At 39.8% G+C, this 11,070-nt stretch overlaps 2 protein-coding genes across 12 annotated transcripts in view; both read right to left on the bottom strand.

Annotated features, from left to right (window-relative positions):
• The window catches only part of MSANTD7 (Myb/SANT DNA binding domain containing 7), a 501,345-nt gene extending 491,427 nt beyond the window's left edge, over window positions 1–9,918 (bottom strand). For 2 of the 5 annotated variants that reach the window (XR_009447988.1, XR_009447983.1), the window contains exons 1-4: window positions 9,862–9,918; window positions 9,704–9,786; window positions 7,010–7,738; window positions 4,892–6,508 (exon numbers count right to left, since the gene is read on the bottom strand). Coding sequence is in view for 1 of the 5 variants with exons in the window: in XM_059659965.1 (XP_059515948.1) it covers window positions 5,991–6,508; window positions 7,010–7,571 (1,080 nt within the window). In the remaining 4 variants the exon portion in view is untranslated. Of the gene's footprint in view, window positions 1–3,445; window positions 6,509–7,009; window positions 7,739–9,703; window positions 9,787–9,861 lie in introns of those variants that run through there. The other 3 variants (XR_009447990.1, XM_059659965.1, XR_009447992.1) reach the window with 3 other exon arrangements.
• HSPA14 (heat shock protein family A (Hsp70) member 14) overlaps window positions 1–11,025 on the bottom strand; it is a 58,581-nt gene extending 47,556 nt beyond the window's left edge. For 3 of the 7 annotated variants that reach the window (XM_059659877.1, XM_059659896.1, XM_059659841.1), the window contains exons 1-5: window positions 10,851–11,022; window positions 9,862–9,942; window positions 9,704–9,786; window positions 527–575; window positions 290–395 (exon numbers count right to left, since the gene is read on the bottom strand). In XM_059659877.1, the coding sequence (XP_059515860.1) occupies window positions 290–395; window positions 527–575; window positions 9,704–9,786; window positions 9,862–9,942; window positions 10,851–10,907 (376 nt within the window). In that variant the 5' untranslated portion in view covers window positions 10,908–11,022. Of the gene's footprint in view, window positions 1–289; window positions 396–526; window positions 576–9,703; window positions 9,787–9,861; window positions 9,943–10,850 lie in introns of all 7 variants that reach the window. The other 4 variants (XR_009447976.1, XM_059659886.1, XM_059659862.1 and 1 more) reach the window with 3 other exon arrangements.
• Between the last annotated feature and the right edge of the window lie 45 nt (window positions 11,026–11,070).

The following is an 11,070-nucleotide window of genomic DNA, read 5'->3' on the forward strand; positions in this document are numbered from 1 at the left end:
TTTAAAGGAGATATAATATTCATTCTTCATCACATTTATTTGGCCACTTCGTCTTAAGAAGTTTTGAAAATGCTAATTCAGCCCAATCCATTTACATTACTTCTAAGGAGACCAAAGTCAGGGAAGGTAAGTCATTACCCATAGTCACACAGCCAATTAGTGGCCCAGTCAGATAGAGTGTAGGTCTCCTTACTGCTAATCTGATCAATCAGCTGCTTCTCCCTAGGGCAAAAAATATGCCTACTTTTAAGGTCAACTCTTAAAAAATTTTTTTGCTTTGGCTCAATACCTTTCATTTTACTAAATATCAGTCTGGCAACATCTTCTGGGTTAACAAATTTTGTTTCTTCTCCAGTATCTATTTTATATCGTAATTTCCCATTTTTTTCAATGACCTAGAAAGAAAATTGTAAGGTTAAATAAGGAATAATTTTAACAAAAATATAAAGTTTCAAACCAATATTATAGGACAGCACCTTAGCAATTACTTTGTGTAATAGGGAAGTAATAACAGGACCATACTCACTAAACATTTACTTTCTGTGATGTATTTCTGAGCCTGTGGGTCATCAGAGCTGTTCATAAAGATAAAGATAATTAAGTATTAAAATCTGTATTGTTCATATATAAGTTTTAAAGAACACTGTATTTTTTATTACCACTGAACAAATATAAAAATATAAGCAAAATTAAGTTGCTTAATATTTTAAAAAACTTCAAAAAAATTTCAATTACAAAGAATCTTTACAAAGGTTATAGTAATTCTATTAAAGTGTTATTCTTTGCATTTGAAAGTAGCTCTTCCTTATTCTAATCTTACTGCTACTAATAGGTACTATATAATACATTTGGGGATGATGTTTCATAATGTCAATGATTTTGTTACATACTTCCCCATCTATAATCCTGAAGACCCAACCACAGATAAAAAGGACAAAAGAGGTAAGATTGCAAACTAAGGGCAAACCAGCATGCCTAATACCATCTCTGTTGCTTGGTCTGAACATGAATCAACACCCAAAATCAAGAGTGAGCAACAGTACAAATGTTATATATGGAAAGGTACACAGTACTACAGGTGGACAGATCTATATTACCCTAGATAAAGTGGGTACTAAATAAAAGTGCATGGCAATAAAAAAAACGGGTGTTTTGTTGCTCACAATAGTAATACCAATTTATGCAGACTGACTGTTTTCACATATATTACCTCACTTGATCTTCACAATACCTTAATGGGATTAATTTGGCAGACATTATTTTAGAGATAACAGGTTCATAGAGGGTCAATGACTTAACAGTTAATAAGGGGCAGAGTTAGTATTTGATCACAGGTTTTCTCTATCAGGGTATGGCTGTTCACTGCCTGGCAATAAGATGGTGCATGATTAAGTACTTCTGCCCCTTGAGCAGAAATAGGAATAACTGATTTTTGGTTTAATTTCATCTTACTGAGATGAAGTAAATCCGTCCCCTAAACCAAGCATGTCAAACTCAAAGGCTAACATGAGCCAAATAAACAAGGTTTAAGTTTATGTGGGCCACAAAAATACAAAAGCCTCAATTTTCATAGAAACATAGGTTTATTTCGATAGAGACGTGCTGAATACAAAAGGCTGAAATGAGTAATCGTTAACATAAAATAATAGAACACTTTAATAAAAATTAAGTTTTTCTTGAACATTAACTTACCAGACACTGAATAACTGCACAAATTAATAAGTGCAATGCAAATAAACCTATTTTTCTTGTTCTCTGAAAGACAAATATTTCCTGTTGCGCACACCAAACCAGTCCAAGACTAATGATGTGGCAATCGGCTGCTAAAATATTCGCTGCTAGTATTAGTGGAGAGAAATGGTGTGCCTGAACGTAAGGGAAATGAATGCAACATGATTATAGTAATCAGTCATTAGTGAATGTTGTAGTTCATTATTAATACTTATGTATAACAGGATATTGTAAAAACTAAGTTATGAAATTTTTATTAAAATGTTTCTTACATACCATTATATTGGCTGGGCCACAAAAATATTCGTTGTGGGCCACGAGTTTGACATGCTTGCCCTAAACCCTTCTTCCAAGGGCTGTGGCTATTCTGTTCAGAAACCAGTCTTAAATGTTTAATAAGAAGAGGTGGAAATGAATAGTGGCTAACTGCTAAAGCAAGCATGGTATACTATCAGTGAATATTTTAGCAGCCGATTGCCCTGTCATTAATCTTGGACTGACTTGTTTGGTGTGCGCAACAGGAAATATTTGTCTTTCAGAGAACAAGAAAAATAGGTTTATTTGCGTTGCACTTATTAATTTGTGCAGTTATTCAGTGTCTGGTAAGTTAATGTTCAAGAAAAACTTAATTTTTATTATTAAAGTGTTCTATTATTTTATGTTAACAATTACTCATTTCAGCCTTTTGTATTCAGCACATCTCTATCGAAATAAACCTACGTTTCTATAAAAATTGAGGCTTTTGTTTTTTTGTGGCCCACATAAACTTAAACCTTGTTTATTTGGCTCGTGTTAGCTTTTTGGTTTGACATGCTTGTGCTAAAGGGTTACTGAACATCTGATAACCCTACCTGTATAATTAAGAGAAAGACAAAAGGGTTGTTTAAAATTGCCTAATTTGGCTTAGAAGTCTGTCTGAATACTTGCAGATTCCCCACACTTCCTTCTCTATCACCTAAAAATTAGTAGTGAGGAAATAGGTAAAATAGCTTGCCCAAAGTCACATGGTTAATGGCAGAACTGGCCAGAATCCAGATCTTTAATGCAAACTTTAGTATTCTTTCCACTAAACCCTCCCCTTCTTCCCTTTTCAAACATCCAATAGACCAGCGGTTCTCAATCTGTGGGTCGTGAACAATGAAAATACATCCTGCATATCAGATATTTACATTACAATTCATAACAGTAGCAAAATTAGTTATGAAGTAGCAACGAAAATAATTTTATGGTTGGGGGTCACCACAACATGAGGAACTGTATTAAAGGGTCACTGCATTAGGAAGGTTGAGAACCACTGCAATAGACTATATCCTGGACAAATATTTTAAGAGTAAGAATCAGATGAAGTGTGCCTATAGTAATTTTTTTGCACCAATATTGTAAATTGTGCATCTTTACCAGTTGTTTTAAGACTAGAATTTAAGTCAACCAGGATAATTTATCCTATTGTGTAGGCTACCTACCACTCAGAGAAGTTATTTGCTGGGAAAAGATATTTTATGGAATTTATAAAACTTGTAGAAAGGAAAATTATTTCTCAACTGCTATGCAAAAAGGCCCTGGCTTATGTGAAGACAGAAAGCACACATAGCTCTCGGAGGCTATGTATAGGCAAGAACCTGGAGATTAACTAGAAGAAAAGCAGAAAACAGAGAATGCAGGTGACGACAAATGATCACGGATAGCACCAGAAAGTAGTGAACTGACTCACAACTACATACAAATAAAAACTTTATTTGTCCACACCAGGATTAATTATGTAACAGAAAAACAAAGGGTGGTGGGAGGTTAGTATACACAGCACCTTATTTACATCATGGTCTTAAGGAGGCAGAATGTTAACCCTACCATAGTATCACAACCTTTATCAGCAATGCCATTTTCTCTTCCTCCTCCTTCCTTACATGTCTCTTGCATGGTCAGCAGGCCCTTAGACCGGGCACATACCAGTACTAACATGCACAGGGTCTTCTTTCCCACTACTGTCACAGTATAGTGCTTTCCATGTATGAAAGCATTTTTACATTTATCTGTTCCTTTGACCCTCACAACAATCCCGTGAGGTAGGTAGAATAGTTACCAGTTTCTTAATAGGTGAGGATCCTGAAATATACTAGTAGAATGGTAAAATGACCCACTTAAGGATGGACAGGTAGTAATGGTTTGGCCTGGAACTTAAGTAGGATTTCTGGGCTTTTTTTCTTTCAGATAACATCCCCTTATTACAACTTCCGTCCTCTTTATAATATTTTACCTATTTCTGTTCTGTTCACTTCTTTAAGTTATTTTCCTTTAGTTTTATTCCCACATTAAGGTTACATTACCCATTAGCTTTTTACAATATTACCTTCAAAGTTTAACTCCACTTCTATACTTTAGCACTTCCTTTATCTTAAATAAATCACTGCCTATTTATTTTGCTATCATTAATAGATTAATATAGTACAGGCCTCATTTTTCACCAAGTATTTCCCTGTTTTTCCAAAATGTCTACCTACCTACATTAGTGTTATCTAGTTACAACTGACACATATCCCGCCATTTAGTGACCTAAAACAACTCAAATGATTTGCCAATGTAACTGTGACAGGATTAGAACCCAGGAGTTCTAACTTGATTACAGTGTATGCTACCACAGCAGCTGCTGCCTCCATCCATTACCCACTCAACAGAGCAGCTCACTTGCTTGACATCTATTCATGGTTCCAGGTATGTTCCCACTGTTTTTTAACGATTTATTCACCTATTTGTATTTCCTGCATTAAGCACCCAAGCCTGCAAAATATAAAACTTCTTCCAACATGCTCAGACTTTTTTTCAGCCTCGAGATTGAAGAAAAACTTTTTAAATTGGAAATATGGCTCAACACCTGTGTTTTTTGGGGAAAATGAAATGTGTTTGTTGAGAACTTGTGCTTAAAAGGAGTTATTTATTGCAAGCAGTCTTTATTCACACCACCCTCAACTCTTTCCAAAGCTATTCTTTTCCACCACATGCCACTAACTAGGTGATTTTTCGTCTACACCAGTGATGGCGAACCTTTTGAGCTCGGCGTGTCAGCATTTTGAAAAACCCTAACTTAACACTGGTGCTGTCTCACATATAGAAATTTTTTGATATTTGCAACCATAGTAAAACAAAAAATGAGTTCGCGTGACACCTCTGACACGTGTGTCATAGGTTCGCCATCACTGGTCTACACCATCTGAGAAAAAGTGATTTTGGAAAGTTCCCTAGAAGGAAAGTTTTCTAGTGCTTGCCTTCTGTAACATACAACACAGAAACAACGCTAACAAAAAAGAATGAAATTAGCTAAAAAGCACCTGGGAAACTGATATTATCCCAAATCTTTCCAAGATATTCAATTAGCAATCGAAATTTTACAATATGTAATTATGCATGTAAAGGACCCAAGTAATATAGAATGCAAAGAATTTACTTACATTTAATATTTTATAAACAGCCAATATCTCATTATATTGGATTATCAATATGAACCATAACACGATTGTGGCTTCCTATTAGTTTTGAATTATATCCTATAGAGACTAAGAACTATTAAAATGGAGGGAAAGATGGTTTGACTATTGAGTGCTTACTAGTAGGAATGTCACAGACAGCAGTGAAAATGAGAGAAAGGTACAAATAGATGTTGTGTCTATAGTAGTCTTGAGCTACTGAAGCATTAAAAAAAAATGAAGACTTTAAACTTCAGAAAACAATCAAGTTAAACAACTATTCAAGCAATGAAATCATCATGGTATACAACCATAATTCTATCTTGTCAACTAATGTGCTGCGTCCTTGCCTTACCTCAGCCAAGGTCATATACTTTAATAACTTACATGTGTATATAGTGCTTTTAAACCCTTTCACATCTATTAGCCATTTGATCCTCACAACATCCCTGTGAGGTAGGCAGGTTAGGAATTGTTACCTAGCTCCCATTTTACTGATGAGGAAACTGGTGCAGAGAGGTAAACTAAATTGCCTCATATCAGTGACAAAGCCAGGGCTAACTAGCTCTGGAGTTGGCTCCATCCATTTTCCATTAGGCCACCTCTCACATATCTGAAGTCTTTCAATTAGTGGAGACGTTTGGGAAAAACAACTAGCATGTATATTCCTACTCTTCTGTATATCTGCGGCTCATCCACTCTTTTCTCTGAGGACATGGAAAAAGATCCAGGTCACCAAAAGGCAAGTCTTGGATATGGGCTTCTACCAGTTTAGGGTATATACCCTTTTATCATCAGTTCCTAACTTTTGGTGTTAGAAATTAATTTCTGAAGCAATTTTTCAAGCCCTAGCTGAAAAGCACTGGTTGCCTCTTCCACTGCTGTTGCCAAGCGTCTCACTGCAATCACGGCATCCCTGCGGAGCTCATTGGCAGTGTCTTGCTGAGCACTGGCCTCCTCACCAATAGCAATCAGCCTGTCCAATTTTTCTTCCTCACGTTTTGAAAGTTCTCGTGCCAATCTCCTGTTTTCTGCCAATTCAGCTGCAATAGTCCTGGCCACTGACCGCCTTCTTCGTCTTGCCCACCTTGGAGGGGGCTCACTGGTCAAAGGCCTATCCCCACCAGAAAAAGGAACTCCGGAGGAGATTGGAGGCTGCTGTGTGAAGGCCACCCCAGGAGTGTTTCGGCCCGTGCTGGTGCAGGGACTGGGCTCACCGGACACACCCAGTCTGGTCATGGGGCTGCTCTGACAGGGAGCAACTGCACCTCTGAAAAGGTGGTGGGAACTGTTGTAGCTGGGGGTCCCTTGAGAGCACCCTGAAAAACAAAGCAACAATGTTGCAGAGAGGGCATTCCTGCTAAGGGAATGCATGGAGCCAGCAGCAGAGCTGAGAGACAATTACAAAACTGTGGTGGATCCTCTTTTTACAAGGGACTGGGAAGAATTCAGTTCTTTGGTCTGGCCATTTTAGCCTATTATTTCCAAAACCTTCCCTTTATCTTACTGAGCCCCTTTCCACTTAGCTATCCAACCCACTTTATATCCATAAATGCCTAATTACCCATTATAAATATTGCCAAAATAGTTTGGTTCTAAAGAGCACTTCTACATTTAAAGAGTTCTACACCTTACATACCTAGGGTCATAGCTTTTAAATACCTGGAGCCCCTTATCTTATAATTAGGTTTTTTAAAAAGAGGGCAGGGGCAAAAATAGGGGTTATGTTAAAAAAAACAACACACACACCATCCAATCATATACTGTTGTTTAGAACCAAGTGACTCTGGGACCCAATCCTTTACATGTTTGGAAATTACCTGCACCTGAGGATTCATCCCAGGAGTCCTCAAGGTCACTGGTTTCTTGCATCTGGTCAGTGATTTTCAGTTGACAATCCTCATCTGATTCCTTAACTGCTTTCGAGATAGGCTGATGATCTGCTGCCTGAGTCCTTTTTGGTTTCAGAATGCCGGTTCCCTCTTCCCCTGGGTTGTCAGAGGCCATTAAGTTCTGAGTGTAGTGCTTGGCCCAAGCAGTATCCTCCATTAAGTTGTCTGGGTCAGTCACTACCTGATTTCGGAGAAGCTGATCCAAGGTCTCATAAAATGGACAGTGTGGTGGGTCACCCATACTTGTGGCATGGGCAACATATGCCTTTAAATATAATGCCTTCAGAACTTTAAACTTGGAGCGGCACTGACGATCGGTGCGGCGGAAGCCTTCCTGCTGCATTCGCTTAGACACAGCCTGATAGACATCTGCATTATGATGCACAGTCTGGAGGCGTTGAATGTATTCTGCCTCGCCTAGTATGGAGAGAAGAGTTCGCGTCTCCTGTCTGGACCACCGGATGCCCGCACTGCTATTGGAATTGGCCATAGTGGACTGGGAAGGAAGGCTAGCTGAAGAAAGCTCCTGGACAGCAAGGTGCAAATCTGAAGGTGTGGGGAAACTCTGGGTGCTTTCAGTTTATTTCCAGGAGCCAACGGATTCTTCCCTCTCAGGACTAATTGCTGAGAAGCCAGATCCAAGGACCAAATTTCTGGCTGGAAGGCCACAGGGGAATGAGAGTTACAGGAAGGGTGTAAGGATAATTGTGGCAGCAAGTTAAGCTGTGCTACCTGTAAGTAGGTCACAAACAGGTAGGATGCCAAGACTGAAAAAGCCCAACTTTGGGAGTTCATCCAGGATAGACACTGCCCCAGGGGCAAAAAGGGCCTTACTGACTTGGTAACAAGGGGACTGGCTCCTCCATGAAGGCCAGAATGCTTCCAAGGCCGAAACCTGAGATACCTGTGTGTCTGTAAAAATCACCCCTTGTCTTCTAAGTAGACAGACGAAGTGGGAAATCCCTGAGCATGAGGCAGCTAGCAGGACCGTGGTGTAGCAGTTTGTCTGAAGGGTGCTCATCCTTCACTAACCTTGCTGCAAGCAGCATACTGTGGCTATGTATTACCCATCTGACTGTCACCATTGCACTCCTTCGTTAAAGGATAACTTTCAGGGCCAGAAAAGTAAGCTTAAGTTATTCTTGTTAATACAAAGCTTTTTGCATAATATAGCAAAAGACAACCACATCTTTACTCCAACTGTCTGCCCCAAAACAGCAGCATAAAACAAATAGGACTACTAGGGAATAGATCTGTGGACATATTCTAAATCTTGATTATATCAATGTCAGTATCTGGTTGTGATACTATAATTTTGCAAGATGTTATTATTGGGAGAAAGTGGTAAATCCAGTAAAATACAGCATCTCTTTGTATTATTTCTTACAACACTATTTACAAGTACCCAAAATATTAAAGTTCAATTAAAATAACATAGCTGGCTGCATACAGTGAATCTAGCTTCAACATCCATCTATAACTCCTTGTTTTTCAGAACTTATAATTTGAACATCTTCTGAAACCACCTAATTTATCATCATCATCACCACAAAAATTTGAATTCTCTATAAAATACTGTAGTTTCTGACTTAGTGCATAGATATCCTAAAAGGGGGAAAAAGTAAAGTTCAATTTAACTACACACAAGGATAATAAAAAGTATCTGTATGTATACAAAATAAATCAACATATAAAAATTTCTATTTAAATTCTCAACAGAACACAGAAAGGAAACAACCTGGGCCCAATTTATAAGTCCTGAATTGTAGTCCTATCTAGTTCACCTCCCTTACTAATTTAGGAATACCATAACTTCTATTCGCCTTGATTTTTCTCATCTATAAATGGGAAGAGATAAAACCTGCCCCACTAATCTTATAGGGACTTGAGAGGATTAAATAAAATAATAGATGTGAAAGCACTCTGAAAACTTAAAAACACTATTTCAAGTATTACTACTACAGTGAAAATGAAACCCCCTAAGTATTATGATAATCTATAATTTGAGGAGACATGAGTCTGGGGAAGCAAGACTCTTTAATCTTTTAATTAAAGCTGTAACAGATGATTAACCTGATTCTTGCGTAAGATGCTAATTAAACTGTTTCTCTAATGATTAAATTTGTAAGCCACTGGAAAAGTTAGTTCCCAGAAAGTGTCACAAAAGGACCCAAAGAAAATCGATAGCATCTACATAAATTAAAACCAAATGTAATAGATTTTGCAAAAATCAACCACCGTGCAAAGAAGTCATCAAATTCCCCCCAAAATCTTTCAAGTTCTCTCAGTTAAAAAAATACTGAAATATAAAAAATCCAAATTACCACCTCTGAATGACACAAACTATCAAAATGTAAGGAATGTTGGTATTTATCAATACAAACAGACCTGTCAGCAAGAAATAAACATCTGAGTGAAACTCATCTTTGAGAAGATTTGACACTAATCATCAAAAGAAACTGGCTACTGAAGTACTCTCTGAAATAACTCAGTCAGAAAAAACTGGAAAAAAACAAACCCCAGAAGAAACAAATGGTGTTTCTAGTTTCATTCCACATTACGCTTAGAATGTATACACACATTTTTATTACCTATATGTTGAAGTGATATTTTATTCCATACCTTCTGCCAAGGATCTGCTTTACTTTCATGACTGTATTGGAAATATTTCTTATTCTACTTTGTTTTGCTGCCAATCCAACAACCTGAAAAAGAGCAATATATTACAATGCATGTAATTTTCACTTATTTCAAAGCAAAAATGTGAGGGGTTATAGTACCTCTTCATTTTCTGAGTAGGCAACAACAGCTGGAGTAACTCTGTCACCCGCATCATTTGCAACCACATCAGCCCGGCCATCCTGGAGAAAAATATATGAGTTACTTTGAATTAAATATATAGACTCATAGGACATATTCAGACATATGTGGTCCAGAGTTACTTTGCCATCTATGTGGAAAGAAATACTGATCTAGCAATATTTTAAAATTGTAGACTTAACTGCAACTATTAATTTCCTAGATTTTATGAAAGGCCAACATTCCATAAAGAACTGCCTCAGTCCCCCCACCCCCGTCTTCTCTGCACAGTCAATAATGGAAACAAACATAACCACCTGTCTATATCCAATAATAAGTGTTATTTCACCACCCTTTCTCCTCCTCTTCCTTCCCCTACAAATACCTCTTTCTCCACTTTTCTGCATGTGATGAAGAGGCACTAACCCTTTGGCTTTCCCTGACAAGTCATCTGACATTTAAACTAGCGTCAGGGGAGTCGAGTATTACAGTTCCTCCCGCCTCCCCCGACGAGGAAGGCCACCACCGCTCGTCACGCTCTTCTTCCCAGAATGGCCAAACCAGTAGACCGCGCACCACCAACTCGCTCCGCACGCCGCGCAGGATCAACCACAGCTCCGGCCGCAGATCACCGCCACCCGCCCTTTCCCGGCAAAGGTCCCCAAAGCTCCGGGCCTCCTGGGGCCGCTCCATCCCAGAGCCCCTCCCGGCCTCCTGCGGCCCTGACGCCCCCGGACCCCGCGCGCCGGCGTCGTCACGCCCTCCCTCCAGGCCGCGGCTGGCTTTCCGGAGCCGCCGGCGATGAGGCCGGCCCTTTGCTTGCAAACTTCCCCGCAGTAGAGCCTCGGCGCGCGCCGTTCCTCGGCCAGCGATACGCAGTTCCACGCCGTAGGTGACCGGAGACCTGGACACGCACTCGGACAACGGGTGGCCGACACCGGGCCCGCAGCCCAGCCCCCCACTCCCTCACCTTATAGACGGCCACGCAGGCTGAAGTGCAGCCCAGGTGAACTCCGATGGCCGCCATGAGGCGGCAGAGAAGGCGGCAGCAGCAGAGCGGTCCCCCGCCGACTACAGGTCTCCGGCTCCCGACAGCCCCATCAGGCACCGCGGAGACTCCACGTTCCTGCCCGCCCACTGCGTCGGTCCGAACGCCGCGGCCTCCCGCGTTGTCGCCAATCAGCGTGAAG

Source organism: Myotis daubentonii, chromosome 1, assembly GCF_963259705.1.
Source record: "Myotis daubentonii chromosome 1, mMyoDau2.1, whole genome shotgun sequence".
Classification (NCBI taxonomy): Eukaryota; Metazoa; Chordata; class Mammalia; order Chiroptera; family Vespertilionidae; genus Myotis; species Myotis daubentonii.